We start from the raw sequence: 26049 nt of genomic DNA, 5'->3' as shown, positions 1-26049 counted from the left end.
AAAAAATTTTAACATCTATCCTCTGATTAGAATAATATTTTCATATATATTTCCTTCTCATTCTGTCACTCATTCCATTTCAGAGATGGGTTTCTGAGCAGTAGCAAACCCAATATATGCACTTGTCACTGACAAAGAAATATGATTTCAATGTGTATAATTGTGTGTGTGTGTGTGTGTGTGTGTGTGTGTGTGTGTGTATGGTTCTGGGGATCAAACCCATGGTCATGTGTGCCAGGCAAATACTTTTCCATTGATCTATAGTCCCAGCCCATTAATGTGTTTAATCTTGCTTAATTAAAATATATATAGTCTCATGTAAAATAGAGATTAACTTTTCAGCATTTTACTCAATTTCAAAGGACTGCAGGAATTTCTAGATTTGACATGGTAACAGTCTACTTTCTTACTGCATGTGTGAATGTTTATTGCCTCCCTTCCTCTCTAGACTTGGCACAATATATAAAAAATAATTGTTTCTACATTCTATCACCATCTGTTCTATGGCATTAAGATCAACTGCCCTTTTTTTCTGTTCTATGGCGTTAAGATCAACTGCCATTTTTTCCTGGTGTTTTTGAGGTTTTTTCTTTGGCACTCAGGTCATACCATCTGATTCCACAGCTCTCCGCCTGTGGGTGGACATCTGAAAGAGTTGGCTTAAATAAATTTGTGCTTGTTGCTGGTTGAGGTAGAATAATAGTATACCTCTGTTATTCTCAATGGTTATTTTCTTAGTTTATCTGTTGGAGTAAATTGGTTTCATTCCCATAGAATATCTTCCATTGCACTTGTCAAAGCCATCCAGTTTCTCTTCTAAAATTTTGGTTTCTTTCCAGGTCTTGCAGCTGTAGATCAGTAATATGATTACATTTGAGTTGAATACCCTCAGTTTTCTATCTGTACTTTTAGTTTTTGTAGACTCTTTATAAAGAATTTAGTAAATAGTTTCTTCTTTCTGCTGGGCATTATTTACTCAGTAGTAATTATATTCTATAAAATAATGCAATATACCTCTTTCTATAATATAACACAGTTTATGTTCTGGATTGGTGTCAATGTGGGTTTGAAAGACTATTTGGTATTGGTTTGGCTAGGTCATGAGATGTAGAAGACCAGATGAATTTTGTGGTAGTCCTTTGTTAAATTTAATATCTTTGGATTTCCTTGATACTTTTCTAGAAAGTCAATTCCTAATGGTGCACTGTTTACTTGAATGTCTGAAAAATGCCTTCCTCATTTATGTCAACATAGAGCAAGAATATCCTGTACTTGAGGATTTGAGAGAAGATGAGCTAAGATTCAAGGTAGAAAGAGAGGGGCATGAGTAGGATATAGCTAACACAGATCCATTACAGGGAGGTACAGTTTCAACAGAGAAAAAAAATGGATGGTTCTGAGAAAAATTTAAGACACTGTTTTGAATTATTATCTTAAATAATGTTTCAATATTTTCTATTTCAAAATATAGAAAAATGGTCAATCTAGATTCTATTAAGTGATCAGAAAAATAATTATTAAGTATATATTATCAAGTATACAAAATGAGATTTTTCTCTTAAAAATATTTGCTGCATTTAACCATATCTGAAGAAAAAATATAAACACTTGATTCAAAGCAGAGCCTGAATACATACAATTTATCAGTTGTGGTACACTGGATGTCTAAACCAAGGCTGATTCTCATAAAAGGAACCGTGTTTTCCTGTTGACTAGGTAAGTTAATATCTTGAATGATTTGCAATTATTATCTTTATGAATGCCACATTTCACTAAGATCTTGGATATGACTTGTAATAAACATTTTTTTGTCTCAGTTTACTGTAAACAGATGATCATGATCAATACTCAGTCTGTCTATATTGTTATTATTTACCAAATTAAATAAATAACTTCTTTAAAAAAACATTTATTTTCTTCACTGTATTCTTCAAACTAAAAGAAAATTAACCCCCATATATCACCAGGAAATTCCAATAAATTGACAATGACCAATTTCAATCTATTAAAGAAATTACATGTAGCCCTAAATAATTTCTTATAATTATTTCAAGAATTCTTATATGTTTTAATTCACATGCAATAAACTTTAACTATACACTGAAATGCTATATTTTCATACTTGAGTAGAGAAGAATAACAAAAATATTTAAATTTAAATTTTCATTTTATAAAACAAATTTATAAGTTAAATTTGTAAAAAAGCAATTTTTAAATGCGGAATTCTTTAAGAAAAAAAATTCATCTTTTGCCTAATTACAGCATTACTTTTCCCCAGATGTTTCTTCTTGAAAGTATGAAAAAATAAAAATCTCAAGAATCTTCTAGTAATCTGATGATAATGCCAGCAACCACTCAAGACAGGAAGAGACAGATACTAATTAAAGTTTTATTAGAACGGTAAATCTATGAATGGTTAATTGATTGCTGTTGCACCACCCCTAAGGCATCTCTGATTATTTCAAGAGATGGAATAGAATTCCCAGCTTCACCAGGGAAAATTAATTTAAATTCAATTTAAAGCACACACATCAAACCACTACTTTTAAAATTACACTTCTGAAAATTTTAGCCTTTGAAAAAATAAATGTGAATTCAGAAAATGCTATGATCACCTATGTAATCATAGCTACCAAATTATAAGGAAATATCTTAGTTAGATATTGTTTACTCACACCTGTTGAATAAATGAACAAATGGAACTTGAGATGGAGTGCTTTATAAGCTAGATTCCCTTAGGTTGAATCTCAATATCTGACAATGGTGCTATAATTGAATATATTTGAGTTCATAGAAATAAATTTTAAAGAGTATAGTAAAAAAAATCTGATAGGTATATTTGTCCTTTTTCTGGTATTGGAGTTTGGGAAACTAATTAGCTTGGTGCTTGCATAGGCCTCATGCTGCTTCAACCCATGGCAAAGAGCAGAAGGGCAAGTCTTGTGTCAGGAAGAGACAAAATGCAAAGGGCAGCCTAGCTTTGCAGAAACCTCTCTTGCAGTGATGATTTACTCCAGAGAGAATTCCCCACTCCCATGAGAAAGGCATTAACCCCTCTTAATGACCTAGTGACCTGTGAGTCTCACCTCCATGCACCTTCACAACAGCAATCAAATTTCAACACAAGTCCCAAATCATATTCAAATCATAAAAGTAGGAACAAGGATTAAGTAAAAAAAATGGTTGCATACAATTAGTTCTACTACCTAATGTAGACATAGATGAATTAACAGTTTTTTTCAGCCTACACATATTTGTACAGGGGAAAAGTTGCGATTTACAACATCCACATTTGAAACGTGTCAGTTTGTGAGATGGTCATGAGAAGAGGACCCCATAAACTAAAATAATTTGCTCTAATTCAAACTAAAACTGTTTAAGATTTTTTTATTTTTAGGAATATTACTGCTTTTAACAGCAAATATGAAACATTCTAATTAGCTTATTTACAAAATTACCAGCACAGGAAGAATTAAAAGATTTGCAGGTCTCAGGTCAGTAGAAATAATTCTTTAGGAATTGTACTTGAAAAGTAGCAGTTGAGGAATTCCATCTATAGTTGGAACTAATTTAAATGATGAGATCCCAGATGTCAGTCCTGAAACTGATGCCCTACTTACACAAGACTCTAATAAGAGATCTTGAGCAAAAGGTGATGGTGTTTTGCTCATGAGGACATGAAATATTATAACCAGAGGGTAAACTGTGATGGATTATAGTTTCTCGGTCTCAGCAGTATTCTAGGTCCACATAACCTTCTGGAAGCTTACTATTGTTTTAAGCTACTAAGTATAGAATTATTCTTATATTATTAAAGAATGATCTCTTTGTCCTTTAAAGGAAAATTAAATACAAATTCTCACCCTATCCTTACAACAATGTTTGTAGATGTGCAGACTTTTAAAATCTCCTTTGATTGCTATTTATAAGGAGTTCAAGTAACTTTTGTAAAGATTCAGACTTTGTAATTGTTGAAGTCTGGATTCAAATCTAGTCTTTTTCCAGAGGTGAAACAGTTACTAAGTTACATTAAAAAAATGTTTGTTGAACACTTCTGAGGTACCTAGCAATGTACTAAATATTCTGTAAACGAACAACAAACAAGAAATTCTCATTATTATTATCATTTAATGGTTAGAGAAGTCAGGACACAAGTAAAATTCCTGGCTTGAAGTCAGAGTTTGGGAGTCACAAAAGTAGATGGTGAACCCAAGGAGTCATTTTGGACCCCTACTTTTAAAGAATATCATGCACTGCAGCTGTGGCAAAGGGCTTAGCTCTCTTATCTTTCATTCTTTACAGAAGATCTTAAATTCATTACTTTCTTTTCAAAAAATAGAATAGAAAAACTAGGGTGATAGCAGCACAATTTGGATGTCACTGGGTAATTTCTTCTAATTGTATCCTCAGCTCTCATATAGAGAGATGGTTTGCAATGATGGCCCTTCCCAGGAGGTCTAATTTTTCTTAAATTTCTGGATAATTTTGATAATCATTTAGATTGTGCTAAATATAGATAGAAAGATATTCTGGCAATTGTGTGGTAATTTGAAGTTCATAAATTTCAATGCTTGTCATTAAAAGACACATACCTACTTTGAATTGCCATCCATAGCACTTTTTGTCTTCTGTGCTTCTTATGTTCTTCATAAATTTATTGTATTTTTTAAAAAAAATTATCCTAATTACTCCACTACTCTGTGAAATCTTTCAGGAACTATGTTATCTTGAATGTAAAGCTTCAGTATAAATTTGATAAATAAGTGGAATACTTCATAGTCAAATAATAAGTTATTATATCTGTAATGTGAAGCTAATCCTTCTGGAAATGACATATATACCATATATTCACATATAGTATATATAATTATATATGTGTGTAGTATATGCACCTAAGCATGTTTTTAATTTAACAAATACTTCCCATCCAGGCACTGTTTGTTCTAAGTGTTGTGCAAATGTTAAATCATTTGATTTTTGAAATAACAGTATAAAGTAAGGACCATTATTTTTCTTATTTTAAAATGAAAGGAACTGATGTATAGAAAATCTGTTATTAGCAATTTGTTCAAAGTCACACACTGGCTAAGTAGGGGACTTAGAATTTGAAGGCAGTTTAGCTTCAAAGCCTACACTTCTGTTAAAATATGATACATATGAGATAGCCCTTACTATTGCATCACCAGGTGATAGATAAATATATTACACCAAACCATCCTGTTTGCCCATAAAAATGTCAAGTTTATGTTTCAACCAATACAGTTGATGTTAGAATGTGACCAAGGGCAGGGGGGAAAGAAAGGAAATAGCTCTTCTCTGAGAACTAGAAGTCACAATGAGATTGAGATGAAAATAGACAAGTCATAAGATTGTATATCTTCCTAATCCTCTGGTGTCAGCCATATCTTCAAAAAGTGATGTAAAGAGTGATTCTCGAGTGTCTTAACTTTCTAATGAACTTAATAATCCCAGTATGAGCACAGAGAGGAGGCAGCACCAACAGTGGATATATAAACACAGCTGCAGCAATTCAGGCTACCGAAGAGTCGAAGACAAATACAAATAAAAATACAGTTACTGAACATTGACTTTGAACAAATCTCTAGGTCTCATCGTGGCTACTGAATGACACTCCTTGCAAACTGCTATCAGTGTACAGCATTCAGCATTCCTCCTGGATTCATTCCCATTGGCCACAGTTCGCAGAGATGGCCCTGCCATGGAGCAACAGGCATAGCTAAAGTTACTAACATAGCATAAATTATTAATGCTTACTTGGATGAGAATAAAGTGAGGAAATGGATTTTTACAGAAGTGAGTGAAAGTAAACTTTGTCATTGAGGATGTTGACAAAGATGAATCAGACAAAATGTATAGAAGTATGTCCTTATATACTATATATGATAAATGCCTATGTGCCCTATTACTGTAGTTATAGATTAAAATGTATTTCTATCTTATTCTAGATGTCAACTTATTTATAATAAATGTATTTAAGACATTTGATCACATAAGCTAAAATATACCTGATTCAACATTTTTTTCTTAAACAAAGGCTGAGGCAAACCAAAGGAAAAAATTAAGCATCTCAAAGACAAGCAAGGAAATTCAGTGTATAAATAGCATGGAGAAAAATAATATCTGCCAACGGCATATAAAAAACTAAAGAAGATTGATTCAGAAAATGAGTCCAGTGTTTAAGGAGCATGAAATGAAAAACAATATACAGTGCGCTGTTATAATGTTTTAAAGCGTTATGGATTTTATATTGGTGTGCCTGGCAACATCTAGTCTGCCTTAGAAACTTATTTTGACATTGTTTTGTACTCAGAGTGCATGTCAAAGCAGCTTTGCTACCACAAATTTATTGGAATCAGACTCAGGAGTAGACATTGCATATAACTTCTTACTTAGCACACTCAATTTTTATTTTATCAGATTTAAACTATGATGAAAATTTGGATGTTATATAATAGGAGCTAAACAGTTAGAAATTTTAGTAAAAAAAAAATCAAAATATTGATGTGCCTGAGTGAAATACAGTTATTGCCACATTTTGATCGAAATGTCTCTGTTGACTTTCTGAAAATTTATAATGCAATAAAAGTGAATTAGTAATGATGTCTAATACCTTCTTAAGTGAAAGCTGGTTCTATGAGTCTTTTTGAAGAGTAAATTTTATTCATTCATCAGTTTTTTTTTCATGTGTATACCAAATGATAACCAGCACTTCCATTCAGCATTTTCATTTTAAGGTGAAGGTAAATAAGAAATCCTTAAAATGCTTTTAAAAATCTTTAAATGCACTTTTAAAAATAATGAGATCCACTCAACAACATGGAAGCATAAGAACTTTCTTTGCATTCTCTGAAAATATAAGTTAATTAACCTGCTATTTTACTGGTGTTTCTATAATGATAAGCAACCAATAAACTATAATATGTGTGTTCCCACTTGAACATAACTATGAAACTTCTGTGACATACTTCTAGAATAAAGCAAGTCAACATATTTTATTCCAAATTTATTGTTACTTATTTGTTAATTCTACAAATAACTCTGATAATGACTTTTTAAGTATAGATGTATCAAGGAAGAAAAAAATGTTTTTTTAAACTATATGTCACAATTGTTAGTTGTATTTATATCCCATGAATAGTTTCATAAATAATAGATGACTTACATACAAAAATATTTCAATCTAACTTGATGTTATTCACATTAAAACATATTTTAAACAGTGGTACTTGACAAAATTAAATATCACCATGTGTATGAACTCATACCCAGGTCCGCAAAGTTTCCATACTTCAATTTTCTTAGTTAGAAATGAAGGACATTGATTTTTGACAATAAATATATCTAATGATTTTTTACTTAGTAAAAATTTGAATTAGTAAAAAGATTCAAATTTTTGAAAATGAACTAATGATTACTATATATTCAGAAGCAACTCATTGACCTGCCAACTGATTTTTCATCTGTGATTCCAAATAATTTATAAATATTTAAAGAGATCAACAGTAATCACAAAACTTAGGAAGCCTCATTCTCTTCAGATTTTATTACCTATCTATTAATGAAGGTAAGACAAGGTGTTAAAAAGTGTGTAATATGGAATGTATGTGATGTATGTATGAGAGTGAGATATCATAATCCTCTTGGTTCTTGATAGTTCACACACTGAGAACTCGTAAGCAAGTTAGGACTACCTCATTATTCATATGGTCCTTACATTTCAAAGAAGCATAAATACTAATATGCTCTTTAAGATATATTTTATCTTTAAACTGGGCAAAGATGAAAGGGCCTATAAAAATTGATGGAATATGACCTAAGGTCTATCAAAAGACTTCACTTTTTGACTGACATTTACTGAATTACCAAAATGGAAATAAAGCAGGAACTTTCCTTTCAGTTCCTGGCTATTTGATTCTCAGTTTTTCTGTTCCGTGTTCGTGTTCTTCCAATGTCATCTCATCAGTTCCCACAAATCTGAGAATAATCTTCATGTTGAGAATGTTCAAATTTACAACTTCAGGCACATGTATTCACCTTGATCTCCATATATATATTAAAAAGCCTTACAAAATGTATGTATATTTCAATCTTTTGTGTACTTATTTTGTATTTGTTTGGCTTCCTTACTGTAATGTAAACACTGAGACTGAAGATCTTATTTGTCTAGTTCACTTAGGTCATAGTAACAATCAATAATTACAGAAACTTCAGAATTAGAATTTTTACAACTCTTGTTTCTTTTGCTTGCCTCTCCTATCCTTGGATCCTCTCCACACTGAGTATTCTCTGTGTCAATATGTCACATCAGCAATTTCATAATTAATATTAGCTAGAAAGATAGATCCTTACCTTTCCTCCATTATCCCAGTCCATCAATAACGTTCTACCCATTTAATCTTTCAGGTATTTCCTTTAGATAACTGCTATTTACTCTAGAAGACCATCATCTCTTTTGCAGACTATGTACTTCTTTTGTATTTGCCTTATTGACCTCTTTACTTACACACTGTACAAAATCAAAAGTTATTTGGCTAAACATAAATCTAACCAATGCATTCCATGCATAAAAATGTCAAATGATTTGTACTATACTATGAATACAAAGAACCTGAAATAATAATGATGATCAATAATACCCTGATTCCTGTTTTTTCTTTTTAGATGTCCAAAATCATTTCTTGCTATTATTTTTTCTCTTCTTGACTGTGTCCAGTCATACAAGACTTTCCTCTACTTCTGGAACAAGTCACTCTCTATTCTGTCTGGTGATATTTTTATACATTGTTCCTTCTCCCTAGAACATTCTTGCTCTTTTGCCTGCAGATGGTTAGTTCTTAAGCTCTTGGTCTTCCTTTTAATATTAACTTTCTAGAAAGATCTTTGCTGATATTTCTCCTTCAATTACACATCTATCCTTCTATACAGTCTTGCTTGTTTTCTTTATAAAACTTATAATTAATGGTTAGTTTTGGTCCATTCTCCTCACTATAACATAAACAGCAACCATGTTGATCCCTGTTTCGTTTGGTTTAGTTTGCCTGGATTATAGTAACTAATAAAAAATTACTGTAATAAATGAATTACTTTTATTTAAAGCATCACCCTGCTCCTATGAACTGCATATAGGCGCCAACTGATTTTTCATCTGTGATTCCAAATAATTTATAAATATTTAAAGAGATCAACAATATATTTTGCTACATATAGGTATAATGCTTTAATTCCAACTGAACTAATGTTCACATTCAATAGTTTTTCACATCTTCTGAAGTACTTGAGAAAGTTTAAATTTTAATTTTTTTATTAAGGGCAAAATATATTTTTTTCTACCTACTTATGGCCAAACTCATGTTGAGCTTCATTTCCAATTAAGGCTATGCTTTAACTAAAAGAAAATTAAAATTTACAGTTCCAATGGTTCCATGTCACAGAGTTTAACCAGGATCTAAATCAAATCCCTTCAGTTATAAGCAAAGTCAAGTGAGTTTTAATTGGCTAAAATTATTTATTGTTTTACATTGTGAAATAAACCAAGGATTAGTCTGATTCTGACATGTCTGGATCCAGTGCCTCAACTAGCACTATATTTCTGTTTTTCTCTTTGTCTGCACAGGCTTGGACTCCATGATAGGATAAAAATCCTTGTACTCCCTGAAACTTACATCCTGCCATCCTGGTAATCCCAGGTGAAATAAAACTTTTCAACCAATGCTTTTGGAAGATTAGCCCAAGGAATATTTTTATTAGCTTACATTATCCATGTGCCCATTTTGAATCAATAGGTTTCCCAAGGGGTACTTCGTCTGCTGATATTTCTTGACCTCAGGTATTGTGTTCATTTGTAAATAAAAAATACACACACACACACACACACACACACAATTGGTTGGCACAGAATAACAGGGATGCCAATAGATGAAAAATAACAATTTGCTAGAAAAAAAGGGCAAAACATATTTTTTTCTACCTACTTATGGCCAAATTCATGTTAAGCTTCATTTCCAATTAAGGCTATGCTAGGTGAATAACTCAATTTCTTAATAGTTCTGATAAATGCACTCTAATAGATAACTTTTTATTCTACTAATATACTGTTTGCCTACAATGTTCAAAAATATTATATAGGCAGTGTACACTCAATTTACAGGTAAGAACAATCTACTTTGTGTTTTATGTATTGGAGACAAATATTAAAATATTCAAATACAAGGTTTCTGTTTAAAGTGATGCTTTATTGTTGTACCATAAAAGTATGTTAATATCTTCCTATCCAAGGATATTTGAAAAAATTAAAATTTAAACTTTCTCAAGTACTTCAGAAGATGTGAAAAACTATTGAATGTGAACATTAGCTTGGTTGGAATTAAAGCATTATACTATAAGTAGCAATGATACCTTGAGCTTTGAGAAACTAGATTTCCCAGAAGCTTATTGATTTTAGTATTTAATTAAAATAAAATGTAGCAGTGATTAAGAGCATAATAAAACAGAAGAAAAATTTTTCATATGTTGTTTCCTACTTTGGCAAGTTGTATTAAAAAATCAAAGTGAGAAATGACAGTTATAAAGAATAGAAAAAAATCTATTTTCATCATTTTGGTCCTGTCAGTGAGAACTGTTAAAGGAGAGCTTGCCTAAGGACCTAATATCCACCTCCAAACACAGTAATACATTTGGGGACTTCTGAATGGTTATCTGATATTTAAAAGTAGTCTGATTGAATTCATTGTGTCCCATGAACTGTAAATAGTTTCTACTTAATAATAAAATTTCAATCTCTAAATCAACCTTAACAACACAAATCTTGTTGGCTGTCATGTTAGTAAATCAACTCACCTAAATAATCTTGAGACTCGGACAATGATGCAGGCTCTGGGCTTGGAAATTTAGCCATTGCCTCACTGTGAACTTGATCTTCTGACATTTTAATGGATCGAGGTCCTATTTCTGATGGTTCGTTTTATACATGGACATAAACTATTTTGAGTACTTCAGAGCTGAGAGCTAAGAGCTGATGTTCAGGTTTGGAGTCAAACTGTCTGTCCTTTGAGTTAAGTAGGGTGAGGTAAAATGGGCAACAAGAGAGTTTCCATTATATATGCAGTTGCTATGCTAAATAGTAAGTACAACAAAACAAAACAAAGTAATATGAAAATTCTGAATGAGATAATATATTTCCATTAGGTTCTCTCAACTCAAGACAACTATTATTGTGTGTGTTTGTTTGTGTGTGTGTGGTGTGTGTGTGTGTGTGTGTTTTAAATGCATGTTGTTACTTCATGGCATAAAAATAGCTTCTAGGAACAGAGTTTGATGTTTGAAGACCTTTAATTCTACTTTCTTCCTAGTGTCTGGAATTGTTTGGCAATAAATTGTATTCAATGCTGCTTCAATTTACTACTCTTTCAGATCTGACTGTACTTAATTACTCAAGACATGATCTGCTAAAAGCTACATCTGGAAACAATGTCACTTGGAGTCTTGCATTTGAAAGTTGAACTTACGTTAAATGAATTTTTTTTTTACTATAAACTTTGGTAAAAACAATGGTGCCACCAGACATTTTTTGTAGATTTAGCTTAAAACAAAGAGTGAATGCTATATATTCATTATTTATGTTCCAAGCTGCCCATGAGCATCTCTTTACCTTTATCTTATTCCTATCTATGTATGTAACCACATATAGTTACTGTCCTATCCCCATTACTAGCAGCAGATTATGTCCTTTCTGTCTGTCAATTTTATGTGCTTAGGATAGTTCACAAAGTATTGAACTTAGCTTTTGGGATATCAGAGGCAATAGAGGATGTTCCCATTTAAGGATGACTTTATTTTAGTTTTAGAAACATCATGAGAATTCTTTAGAATTTTTCATCAAGTATTTAAACATGTGTTCTTTTGAGCCCACGGTTACTTGACCTCTTCCCAGAGTACCTGGTGAACATGGTTCAAACCATGGGAAACTGTGGGTTGGGTGGAGTCTATAATAGTTTGGATCCTAAATATGCTACACCTGTAAACATGCCTGTGCTTTATAGATTACTAGAGTAATGTTTTTGCTTTTCCTACTTGGGGTTAAATCAGTCCAAAGGTAACAATGTATAAATATAAAAAGCATTTCTTTAGAAACTCAGAGTAATGTAAAAACTAGTTATGAGGATAAAATTTAATGCAAGAGTAAGATACTTTCTATGTCCTTTTATTCCCTAACAGTATTTTTGACTGCTTAATTTTCAATGACATAAAAAGATATATAATTGTGTTTTCCACTTCAACATTATTAGATTTTTTTGTAGGAAAAAAATCTAGTTTTAGCAGAAAACCCTATTTCTTTTATTCTTTTCCTTAATCTTATGAAGGCCATTTTATATCACATCTTATTAAATTGAATGAGGCTAGAAAGATGTAAGAATAAATTACTTTGCCACCTAATTCTTTACTGATATTTGATTTACAAGTTACAGTTAAGCTTGTTGATTAAAAAGAAAAGTGAAATCAGAGAAATCTGAATGACACCATTCACTAAGAGAACTTTCTAAGCATTTATATTCCTGATAGTAAGCTAAATGAAAAATAACAATTAGTAAAGAACTGGCACTTGTGATATTTTGGCACTGAAATTAATACTGTATTTGGCAAAAATCAGATGCTTATTGGCCATCACAGAAGATGATCAGTTTACATTTTTAAAATCTACTGGCTGCATAGCAAGATCCTAGAGAGTAAATTGTTTATATTGTTAATTATATCAACAGAGTATTGTATTATATCAGTCTATGCAGCCTGGGATATTTGCTTTGATGGTAATGTATGCATTATACAGTTGAATCAATTTAAAATCAACATTATGCTGCAGTGTAGATTGTATAAATCATATTACCTTATTAGAGCACTTACTGATGGGAAATAATTTAACATTGAATGGTCAACAGAGGTCCTCTCTTTGAATACAACACTTTGAGGCATTAGTGAAATTAGTCAGGAACAAGAGATAAGAGGGATGATGTCCTGGTATCTGTGCTTTTATTAAACTTTTGCTGCAATTTAAAGCATTTACTGTAGAGCTTGTAAAACTTATCATTGAAGAAGAGCCACTCCTTTAAATAATGTTCTGCAGATATTTGAGGTGATTTTCTGAATAATATATTAAAGCTATTTTCCCAAGCTTTCTGTAACTCTGGAATATGTCTGCAGTATTTTCATGCTACCATGAAAATAATACTTTTTGATATTACAGTTTTACAATTCCTCAGTGCCATATAATAATTAATTGTTATATTAATTTTGATTGGAATTAATGGCAAGAACTTGAACACCTCTGAATTTATTTCCTTTTTATTCTTTTCATAAAAGATTGCTGAAGACAACCTCATGTGTATGGGTTCAGTGATTTTGATTGAGTAAAGGGCTGTAGAAAATAATGAATTCAAAGTAGACAATTCTTCTAATGTGGGTAGGAAAATGCAATACCATCAGATTCAGGGAGTTATGGGATATTGGGATATAACATAGAGAGCATGCCTTTAAAAAGTATATTCTGATTTGCAATTGCTTTTCAGCTTTAACTGCATGACTGCTTTCTGGTCATCTATAGGTAAATTAGAGAAATGAAGCATAATAAATATAAGCAAATATGTTTTATATAACTCACTATCTTGATGTAAAACATTAACCACTTCTACAATATTTGTGATCAATTTAAATTGGATCTTTAAGGAACAGAAAGTATTCAGATATTTTATAGAAACAATCTAAATGATTTAGTATTACAGAAATGCATTGCAAGCAGTTAACAAAGACATTTTGGTAAGTATACTATGAGATCTCTGCAGGTATTTTGTTGATAATTTAAATTCTCTCTAGATTGTTACAGTATTATACCATTGCTAAGGTTGCAAGAAGTTATAGCTACATTGAACTTGAAGTAAAATGATATCATAAGGACACTTCAAAAAATGATGTTGTATCTATAACATGCTTTCATCAGATTTTTAATTTTAGTTAGCTTCAGAATTGTTTTCTTCCATATTTGCACACTACCTTTAACTTTGCCCCTCCTGCCCCCCCCCCACCCCAGTGTCTCATTCATTATCTTTGGACAAAATGAATGTGTGTTACTCTTCTTTCTGGTGGAACAAAGGGGCAGAAGGCACTCTGTCCTGTCTCCCTGGCCCATTACCTGGTTGCCTTTGGTTTCTCAAGAGGCAACTACAGTTCCTATAACCTTATCCCTGCTTTATTTATCCATAAAAACTTTTATCCTCTATCTCAGTGCCTTTCGTATTTCTCATTTCATCTTCTACTTTACTTTCTGGATTGTTTTCGTGTGTTCTTTAAATCTAACAGGCTGTTTCTGCAAGGTTAATATCCTATGTACTTTTTTTTTTTCTTTTTTCTTTGATCATTTTCTCCATTTCCCTGGTCTTTTGTATGGATCATTTACAACTTCACATAAAAGTTTATATCTTTGAATTCCCTGAAATCAACCCATGAATACTTTACTTTATGTTTTCTTCTGGGCCCTATCCCACTTACAACTCAGTTTTTCAATGTATTTCCTTTAGCGGAACACACATTTATCCTACTGTGTCTTTTTTCCTCCTGGGGTTCATTTGGCGGCTCTTTAAGGACCTTGTGTAGGATTTTTGTTTTGGGACCAACAGATCCAGATTCCAATCATAATGAAGGCCCTTCAGCTGTTTTATTTTATTTCAAACTTATTTCTTCTGTGGCTGCAGGAAAATTTTCAAAATTACCTCTTACCCACCACAGAGTAAACAGATCTCCGGCAGGGATGAGATCTCTTGTTTTTATATACTCTCTCTCACTTCCTGCCATGTAAAAGATACTAGAGCAGTTATCAAAACCGTGCTTTCACAAGCTGAGTACAGCACATGCAAATAGTATTGATTCTTTTGCGAAGCTATTTGTTGAGAATTTTAGACGCATAATGGTAAACCGAAAACAACATTTCACTGGGGAACATGGCAAACCAAAACATGCGAATATTCTTGGATTAAATGATATGCAAGGTTGCATTTAGTTCTTTCTTATTAATGATAGAAGATGAATTGACTGAATCATTTCTAAAATAATTTGCAATTAGACTTGTAAAAAATCCATCCTGTCTCCAACCATGAGGGTTTGAGGCTGTGGATAGCATTGCACAAAGATATTGGAAAGTTACTAATACTGACTTTTAAAAGCAGGGAAGGTAAATGTTCCTGAAAGGTATGGCTTGTCTGCATGTACAGGAGGGGGTTGCATCTCATTGGGAATTCCATTGTCCTGTCCAGTGCTATATATATACATATATATTTTTTATTTATTAGTATAAAAGTTTTCTTGATCATGAGCCAGAAATTCTGCATGTAAATTTCACTCCTGGGATGATGTTCCAGCAGCAGGATATTGAGTTTATGCTCCCTTCAAACACTTACATTCTGGAGAATAACTTATGTACTAAGAGAATCCAAACAGTGAGGTTCTTAGCTTTTCTTTACTTAATATTACCTACTATAGCTATTCAAATATTTTTTTCAGTCATAGTAAAAATAATATTGCTCTTAAAAATTAATATTCCATATTCATTCTTATTTCCACACTTGTGGAAATATCTTATATGTCTTTATATATCTTATATATAAACATATGGAGGACAGTTTGGATTCATGATTTTTTTAATATCTTTTATTTTGTTTATTTTTTTAAAGTGGTCCTGAGGATGAAACCCAGTGCCTCACATGTATGAGCCAAGCATTCTGCCACAGAGCTACAACCCCCCAGCCCTTATGATTTATTTTTTGATATTTTTGGGACCAAAGCTGAAGTTTCTTTCTTTTATTTTCCCTTCAACTTATTTACTTACTTCAAAAGCAGTCACAGATAATCCTAAATATTGAAAGTGCCTGTGTGCCAGCTAACTTCATGAGTTTGTAATACAGCTTTCTGATTCTGCCATAAATATATGTTAGCTTTTACTTTGATAAGTTTGTTCAATAGAAGCATATGAGAATTTTTGTTTCTAAATGTTATTAATAACAAAACAAGTTCAAAGTATTGCTTTTGATTTATTTTTTTAAAAAACTGAATATCTCCATAAATGTACATTCATTACAAATTTTTGGAAAAATATGACAGAAACTGTTATTAATGGCTACCTTTGTGTTACCTGGCTAGGGATCCTGGTGAGTTGATTGGGAAGAAAGAAAATGTTTATTTAATATCTAAACTATTTGAATGCTTTACCATAAGCAAGTATTGACTTTATAATATTATAAGCTTATTTTCCTTTGCTATAAAACAAGGCCAACTTTTAGTTACCTTTGAATCAGCAACTTATTTACTATAGAAGTTTATAAGGCTTATTTCCACCAGCATCCCATCAGAGAAAAAGAAAATTGTTGACTCATTTGTTTCTCCTTCTCTTGCCTCTAAGAAATTATTTATAAACAGAATCTTGTGGCATGCATATTCCAGAATTCCTGGTACATAAGACATATGAATGAAACTACCCCATTTCTGTAACCCTTCTTCATTTTTAGCAGTTTCTTTCAAAATAGTTAGCATACAAAATTAACCTTGGTGAATGAACAACCCCTTTTGTCACATTTGTTTATTAAAATTGTTTGGGTAGAGTTGAAGGCAGATGACAGCTGTTAACTTGATGTGTTTGCCACAAGTAGTTCTGTATAGTTACTGCTGTCCTTTTCCCTCTAGCTCTGCATGTCACTGTTGAACAGAAGAATGGGGAATGTCTTTTCTCCTGGTCTGTCAACACTCTAGGTGGGCTGGATGAAGGATTTGGTTTCTGCGTATCTGCCAGGCAAAGTAGGGTGATGATGGATCTCAAAGCAGGCAGAATATGCTTAAATCTTGTTCTAGTTTTAACTGCAATGAATTCTTTATTGCAGCAGTAGAGAGGAGGCTGTGGAAGTCTTGCAATATAACTTATTACTGCTCCTTGGGACTGAATCTCCATCTAGGCTCCTGGCCCTTATTATAGCTTTGTAACTAAATCCACCCACATTTTCCTTCACTACAGAGGATCTTCCTGTTAAGTTGGCCCAGCTTCCCATATATAACCCCTCTATTCAGCATCACTTCCCTAACAGAAATGTGAAATTCACTATGTTTTAGTAATTGCTGTAAATATCCAGGAAGGTCTTAGCTTTCTGCCTTTTACAGACATGCTTCCTTTCTCCATGCAGGCTAGTGAGATTGCAAGTTCTGAATGAAATTTAGAAATCACAGCCTAGCTTCAAGATCAAATTGTTGGTTAGTCAATCTTCCAAAAGACAACAAATTAAAGGAAAAAAGCCACAATATAGGAGAATGATTGGTGTTTATAGATAAGTAACCTCTTTTCTTTTACTCAAAGCCTTGAGTTAATGATGTTTGGAGGGTATAATTACATCATCATATTAAGCCAATACCATTGTCTTCAGCTGTGGTACCAGATGCACAAATTCTCTATCTTCTGTATCTTACCTCCAGAACCATTCCTCTTTCTAAGAACTGAAATATCAAAGAAAAATATTCTTCTTATAAAGATCACTAAATAGTGACCATATCAACTTAAAAAGCAGAGTCAGTATTGTGACAGAGTGTCTATATATGAATATCTAGAAAAGAAGACAAAACTGGATCTTCAACATAGTTCTGAAATGTGGACAGGTATGGCAGCAGTTTCATGCTGGATGGTTCAAATGACTAGATCATTCTATTTCAATTGTATTATACTTATGATTTGCTGTCATTTAATGGACTTCACATTCCAATAAAGAGGATACATATTTGCATCAGAGGAAAATAGACTATTAAAGGTTTAAAATACAATATATACGATACAAATATTCCAACTCTTCATTTTATTGAAAAACAAAAATGGCACACACCTGTAATCTCAGTTGCTTGGGAGTCTGAGACAGGAGGATCACTAGTTAAAAGCCAGTCTCAGCAACAGTGATGTACTAAACAACTCAGTGAGATCTTGTCTCTAAATAAGATACAAATTAAATAGGGCTGGGGATGTGTCTCAGTAGTTGAATGCCCCTGATTTCAATCCCTAATACCAAAATACAAACAAAACCAACAATGAATATATAAACCAAAAAGAGCTCATTTGGTATTTGGAGGAGTTGGTGATATGTTAATCAATAAAATTCTTCCAGCATAAAGAATGATAGAGTATATGGGTGAGTATTTAAAGAGTTTAAAAATAGTATTGCAAAGAATACAGATTATATCCCTTTAGGTTTTTTCCAATGTCTATTGTAACTGAAATTTTTAGTTGTTATAATAATCTACTAATGAACACTCTGTTTCAGTCTTGCCAGCATATCTTTCACTCCCAGAAAGGGACTTTTAAAAAGTCCATCAAATCATGTCACTTGTCTTTATTAAAGGTTTCTTATTATGTAAGGTAAAACTCAAAAACTCAACCCATGTACCATGAACCTTCTGAGGGATATACACTTGTTCTTCCAGTCTTATTGTTATACAACCCTTTCCTGGATTGCTCTGATGCAGGGAAGAGCTCTTTGTTTGCTGTTTTAAAAGTGCCATATAGTCCTTGTATTGACTTTTGCTGCTGTTTGCTCACCTGCAAGATCCCTGCATTAACTGCCATCTTATTATGTAGATTACAGCTTAGATGTCCCTTCTTCAGAGATCCCTACTTTCATCCTCTGACTAATGGGATCTCCTATTTCCATTTATTTTCTGTTATAGCATCTTGTTTTACATTGCTACTTGAACTGTTGTTTGCCTCATGATTTTTTTTACGATTCATTGCTTAATTTCTGTCTCCAACTAGCACCTAAGCACTGTAAGAGCAGGGCATCTTTTCTGCCACATATACCCTGCCACTAACATGCTGGACATATAGCAGATGCTTAGTCCAGGTGGAATAAAGAAATTCCATGCTCAATATTTCTTAGAAGGCAGATTTTCATCATATTCATAATCAATTTTTAAAATTGCTAAAGGAGAGGACTCAAAGAAGATTAATACATCATTGTGCTCCTTAGTTGTTTATGATTTTAAATGGACAAAACAATTGCTAACATATAAAAATGCTTTCAGAAAAGGAGATAGACTTTTATATTAGGGTCTTGAAAACAGAAGTCAACAAATATACATGGGTTAATTAAATGCAAAGAAGAGTAAAATTTGCAGTAGAGTAGAATCGCTGAGAAGATGGCATGATCTTGCGGATTTAGAAATCCTAGGTCAAAAAGGTACTTTTCAATTTGAGAATGAAAAATTAAAAAAGCCCTAATATGTAAGCTAAAGAATCAAGTTATTTTGGACTAAACAAAAATTACAGCATTTAAGATGAAAAGAACCTTAAAATTAAATTAATGACAATGAAACCTGATGTATGTCATGGTATAAAAGTGTCTGCATATTTAGAAATTTCATCATCAGTGTGAAGAGTTCTTTATGGAAATGCCCCTTGTGTTTTTAGTGTCCATTTAAGTTGATGGTTACTTGCTTGTAATCTGGCTCTGGTATGATCCCATGCAATAATACTAAATTATACTTTTTGTTATTGAGTGAATAATGCTTCACTATTGTTGAGTAAATAATAAGTGAATAACAGAATGGCTTAGGTGAGAAAACACTGGTAGAGGACAAGGCTGAGAGTTAAGTTGGAATGCATAAGGTCAGAGAGATACAATATAAGAACTTAGCAGTAAACTCATCTTGAATTATATTCATTGAGAAAACAGGGGACTACTATATCATTCTCATTGTCTGTACACAATGTTAGAACAAAGTGGAATAAAGTTAATGTCTTCAAGGGAGAGGAATTTGTCATTTTCCTGACTGCAAAACTGCATCCATAATTCTAACAGGACATCTTACAACTTGGAACATATGGCAACAAGCACTGGCATATTGCTGAAAATAATCTGACTGAGCAGGCAACTTTCACCTCTCTGATGAAAGTAACCATAACTCCTGGAGTTGATGTAATTTTGTGATTTAGGGACCAATCTCAATCATACTTGGACATCCTGTTGCTTTTCCAAGAGCACTATGCAAATTATGCAATGCTATTTGTTCAGATTTTTTTTTTCCAAATTGGACTCAAATTGAATACAGCTTAATGCTGTTTTTCCATTTGCCTGCTAGAAATACATTTATATAGGCATATGTTTAAAAAAAATGTTGTGAGAGTTTATTACCGTGAAATCCCAGTTTGTTCTGAGAGGAAGTGAAGAGGGTGTTGATGATGTATTTAGTCTATGAGTAATGCATTCTTCCATACTATGAAGATTTTACATATTTTAAATTCATATCTGGGAAGGTTAATTTCATTTTTAGTAGGAAAATAAAATAAAGTACTTTAAAAAATACATTTTGGTAGAAAAATCTGGTAGAGAATATTTTACTGAAATTATGGGTAAATATCTCATGTAAAATATATTTTTAAAAATTATTTAGAATAAGAAGTTACTCAACAATTGTTGAAACTAGGATATTTCCTTAAAATTTTAAAGAAATAGAGCAACCAAGCTGCCTTGAAAAATAGTACTTGGACAACACATTGATATCAGAACACTTACTGCCCTTTTATTTTTGTTGTTGATATATTTGCATTCATTTGTAATTTTATGAGATCAGTTGGTATTTTGCTTTAGACTTTTGTTAACAGTTTGTGCATTATGAAAGCTGTCTTTTAAAATATTTATTTATTTATCTTTTTTTTTTTTAGTTATCAGTGGACACCACATCTTTGTTTGTATGTGGTGCTGAGGATCGAACCTTGGCCACACGCATGCCAGGCGAGCGCGCTACCACTTGAGCCACATCCCCAGCCCCTGAAAGCTGTCTTTATATATATATTTTAAAGTGCATGTGCCTTAGCTTTGAAGACCATTTCCTTGACAGAGTGCTCTGAGATAAGATAGAATAGTATTCAGTGGACCAGAAGGATTGAAAGTGTTTTCAAGTCCGATTGAATTTGGATATCAAGAGTGTTAAAATGTGGAATAAGGAGGAAAATAGTGTAAAAAGTCAAAGATACAAAGATAGAGAATGAAACAGTGATTATAGGGGTGGTGGTGGTGGTGAGAAAATGGGGAGTTTTAAGTCAAGGATACAAAGAAGCAAATACATAGAATGAAAAAATCCAGAGATCTTATGTGTAACCCAAGAACCATAGTTAATGACACTTGCATGAAATTCAGGATTTTTCCTAAAAGTGTAGTTTTTAGGTGCTCTTGCCTCTCTCCCACAAGTGTATAGCTATTTAAGATGACAGATGTGTTTATTTGATTGACTATAGGAACCATTTCATTAGGTACATGTATATTAAAATGTCATGCTGTACCTTTTAAATGTATGCAATAACATTCTGTAAAAGAAAAGAAAGTAGATAGGATGTTTAGAACATGAAAGCTCAGATTCATGGTAGGAAGGACAATTGCTGCACATTTATAAGTAAAACTCTAGCTCAGACATAGTAACAAGTTATAAAAATTCAAAATTATATAGCACAACTATCTGAGATTTGGATAATAGAAGATCTTGTGTTGGTAGCAGATTGCAAGAATCTTAGATAAATCTGGTTAACATTTTAAACTAAATGTGCAGATTTAACCAATTTACTATTTTTTAATGTTGAAGTGTAGGATAGCTAGTAACTAGCACTGAAATGAAATATATATGTTGTAAAATAGCTTCTATTAAAATGTTAACATCTTTGACATGCATAAATTATTACTTTTTGTTTTAAATAAGGAACACTATCTAATAAGAGCTGGCATATAGAGGAGACAGCCAGAAGGAGTTCTCCTGAATAAGAGGGAATACTGCCTTGGACACTATCTTCTTCCTACTCTCCATTCTCCCATACAGCCTTTTCTTGGTTACATACTATAGAATCTGGAGGACCTGAAGGCAGAGTAGAACATACAAACAACAAAAGATGGCTCTGAGAGGAAGTGATTGGCAAACATCACTTTTTAAGTTTCCTTTTGATGCAGGAACAATTTATCATAAACATAGTGGCTAAAAATAATATAAATAATTTTAAATAATTTATATTTAAAATTCTGCAATGGTTTTTACAGGACCAATATCAAGCTGTCAACAGAGCAAGAGGGCAATCTGCTCTTCTCTGTTATGGTTTGAAAATTTGTGTCCCCTCCACCTCCAAATTCGTAGGTTGAAATCCTAACCCACAAACAAATGGTATTAAAAGGCAGTGACTTTTGACAAATGATTGTTATATAGGATTGGGCCCTAATGAATGGGTTTGTATCCTTAAAAAAGAGACCCCAGAGAGCTGCCTTGCATCCTCCACCATGTGAGGATACTGCTATGAATTACAACCCATGAACCAGAGACCAAGCCCTCACCAGACATCAAATCTGCTGGTATCTGGATCTTGGACTTTCCAGACTTTAGATCTGCAGAATTATTAAGCTGTTTAGTTCATGGTGTTTTGTTTTAGCAGCCTGAATAAACTAAGACATTGCCTTTCCTAGCTAATAGAAGCTGTGCAGGATTTCTTGGCAAGTAACCACATCACTCTGAATTCTCATCCATTTGTCCATCTTTTCTCCAACACTTATCTCCCTCTCATAAAGACCCTTCTGATTACAGGGGCCCACTTTGATAACCTCATATACTCTTCCTTCTCTGAAGTCCCTCTTGCATTATAAAGATAAATAAATTCAAGGGATTATATTTTTATGGCATCTTTGGTGGGGTATTATTCTATCTACCACATACTTTTCTTCAATTTTATCATTTCATTTTTACTGTATTTTCTTATAATTGAGTCATGTGATATTTTAAGAAAGTAAGGTAATATGTTCCTGATTTCTTGGTATTTGGAAATTTTTTGATACTTCAATATAAGCTAACATTATTTGTTTAGCCTATTTTATTTTTTCACTGAGCTGGGATTCAATCCCAGTACTAGGCAAGTTCTTTATCATTGAACTGTATTACCAGCTCCATTGAGCAGATTTTAACAAAGGATCTGAAGGACAAATTAATCGTCACTATATACTGAATTAAGTCTCTGACATAAATTTCAAAGTAGAGGTTAGATATATATAAAAAACTTAATTTATAAAATTGTGTTAGTTTTAGTATATCAAGAAATTATTATTAATCTATAACATAATAGTGAAAACGACTTTAGTGATATTTCAATAAATTAATTTATGTGGTAATTATTCAGAAAAATATTAAAAATGATTGATACCTTCAACAGGAATCTCATCTACTAAAAAGCTTGGCTTATGCTAAATATGTGATTGTTTTGTACACATTTATGAAATGACAAATAGCATTATCCGTCCCACTCTTTCTGAAAAATGATGAGTCTCAAGTTACTATTATTTAAGATCTATATGAGAGATCTAAAATTTAAGCTGTTTTTTATTTGTTCCCTTCACCACATTTTTTTGGGGGGATGCTGGTATCCAAACTATATACTTAATTTAAATGATTAAGGATAAGACTTACCTTTATGGTTTTAGTGAGTCAGTCATTGTGATCTGAATCTGCAAAAGCAAAGTTTATATGAGAACCTTTAATATTTTTCCATGAGGTCACTAAAGTGTAGACTTATCCCCATTGTTTTTGATCTTTACTTATATTTTAATTTTTAAATGTGCATATTATTAAATATTGCTACTCTCTAATGTTGCCAGTCAGTTGGTTAGAAGGTAAAGCCTAGTTAAAAAAAAAAAAAAAACAGGACAAGCTTGATACAAAACTGCAGGTATACCAGAAAAGGACAGGTGTAGAATTTCCAAGTGTGTAAGGAAAAAATAAAAATTCATGTGGTCTTTAACCCACATGGAGAGCTAATGAGATGTGCTCTCAGACAGAAAAGAATGCATAATGCTTGACAGAATTGTTTCTATGGTATTAAGAGATGAAGCATTGCAAACTTAGATTCTCTACATAAGAATAGCCTTTCTTTTCTCTCTAATCTCCTGCTTCTCTCATTTTAAAGAATAGTATATTAGAAAGAAAATATAACATCTGTTAAGTAGTGAGCTAACACAATATTAGAACACATTTTACCTTAGGGTAATGACCCCTGTGTCTAAGGTCTGCTGTCATATCTCCTCTCTGAATTGGTGAAGACACTTCTGATCTGTATGTTCGCTGAGGGGAGGAACACTGGTAAGCAGTGAAGGTGATGTGGGAATAGAGTGCATCAGAAATATTAACCATAGTTTTAGGAATACTCACAGAACTGGGTTGAGGGAGGGTGCTCTGCTTATTATAGAACTGACGCTGCTGCCATTTGTAGAGCTGCCTCATAATGTCATCTCTCATTGACCTCCATTTTTCTTCTGTTCCAGCTCCTACTGTCTTGCCATGACTGGAAGGGGTTACACTGCAGATACTTTGAGGCCTTCTCTTGCTGTTTCTTGGGAGTGTTCTATAACCTTCAGGGTAGAGGGCCATGATCTGAGCTCTGTGGCTTGACATATTTCTTGGTAATATTTGGTAAGAAATTACTCCTCTGGTTTCTTCTTCATGTCCCCTCCCTTTTTGGATTTTAATCCATTGTTTCAACTGTTGCATTGAATTTGTTCTTTGTATGACTAGATCAGCCTCTGCGTGCAAAGGCCCTATATTTGGGTGATTTCCACCTCTAAGATCTGCCACACTGACATTGACTATTTTGTTCTCTGAACTATTCACATTGACTTGTCTGTAGTGTGCAGTCTGAGCTGGGCATGCTGACCCACTTTCATATTCAGATGACAAAGAATTCATCTTTACACTATTAATTTTTGTTAAAGGTCTATCTTGACCATCTTTCTGAAATTCATATTTTTCAGCTTCTAATGTCTTTTTTTCTTCAATTTTGCTTATTTCCTTGGTTTTTTTTTTTGGGGGGGGTTTGTTTTGGGGCCTCGGTTTAATTAGCACTTTATGTTTGGGAATGTTATTGCTTTCTTTAGTTGGTATACTTTTGGATGTAATCTTATCCACTCTTTTCACAGGTCTGTCTGTACAAGGGCAGCATCTAACATGGTTTTCATCTACAGCTCTATTTCCTTTCCTGTATCAGTGCAGAAATAATAAGTCTGCATGTTTGGATGGGCTGCCCTAAAAGCATATTTGCAATTAATGTGATCCTCCGAGGTTAGCATAGCCATCTGAAAACTAGGTAATAATATGCTTCCTAGGATACTCTCCTCTTTCTCATTTCTGTAATACAACAGGCAAAGATCAGAAAGCACAAACCAGTGTTTCTTCCACAGCTTCATGCTAGTATTGTCCTGTTTATAAAACCAACCTCATCTGACCACAGGTGCATTAGGATTTCTTTTAATTGAATTTGACTTCTATTTAAAATTGAAACCAGTGATTTTCTGCCTATATGGCTCTTTGGATGTACTGCATAATCTGAAATCATGTTATAGTTAGAAGCTTCATTTATCATACTTATAGGTCTTTCTTTCTTTTCTTTAGACATCATGGTTGCAACAGTTAATTGTGTTAGTTCACTACAAAAATACAGTTGTCCTGTGATGGCTGTCCTGTGACTGGATGTTTGCAGGTCATTCCTTTCATTATGGTTTATAGAGTATCTTGCACCTTCAAAAGTTTATGCTTCCTCCCAGCCAGTAGGCAAATCTGTGCTCTGCTGCTGGTGTCCAGGTTCAGATCCACCTCCGGGTCTGATCCCCAGCTGGCACTCTCCCCACCTTTTCCTGCTGCAGCAGAGGCTGCCCAGGGAGGACAAACTCATTTCCATTTTAAGCATCATTTCTAGAGCATGAAGGTACACAGAAAAGTGGACCTTCTGGCAGAAGAGATCCAGTGAATCCAACAAGTATTATTTTATCCAAGAAATGCCAAAAAAGCAAAAAAGGATAAGGGGGGAAAAAAACCTCACAGGCAATAGGGGATTAGAGAAATTAAAGATAAGTTATCTGTTACTCAGTTTCCCAACAAAAGGCAGGAGAGTAGCATAATGGTACTGCCATCACCTGTGCGAAATAGCAGGTAAGCTCAAAAAAGGGCTGGCAG

General features: G+C 33.0%; 1 protein-coding gene across 1 annotated transcript in view; it reads right to left on the bottom strand.

Annotated features, from left to right (window-relative positions):
• LOC114102076 (pleckstrin homology domain-containing family A member 5-like) overlaps positions 1 to 25495 on the bottom strand; it is a 64787-nt gene extending 39292 nt beyond the window's left edge. The window contains 3 exon segments of the mRNA XM_071613999.1: positions 24082 to 25019; positions 25022 to 25295; positions 25379 to 25495. Coding sequence (XP_071470100.1) covers positions 24082 to 25019; positions 25022 to 25295; positions 25379 to 25495 — 1329 coding nt within the window.
• Positions 25496 to 26049: the final 554 nt, after the last annotated feature.

This window comes from Marmota flaviventris, chromosome 7, assembly GCF_047511675.1.
Source record: "Marmota flaviventris isolate mMarFla1 chromosome 7, mMarFla1.hap1, whole genome shotgun sequence".
In the NCBI taxonomy this organism is placed as follows: domain Eukaryota; kingdom Metazoa; phylum Chordata; class Mammalia; order Rodentia; family Sciuridae; genus Marmota; species Marmota flaviventris.
Note: the sequence above shows the minus strand (reverse complement) of the source record. Positions and strands in the feature narration are given on the sequence as shown.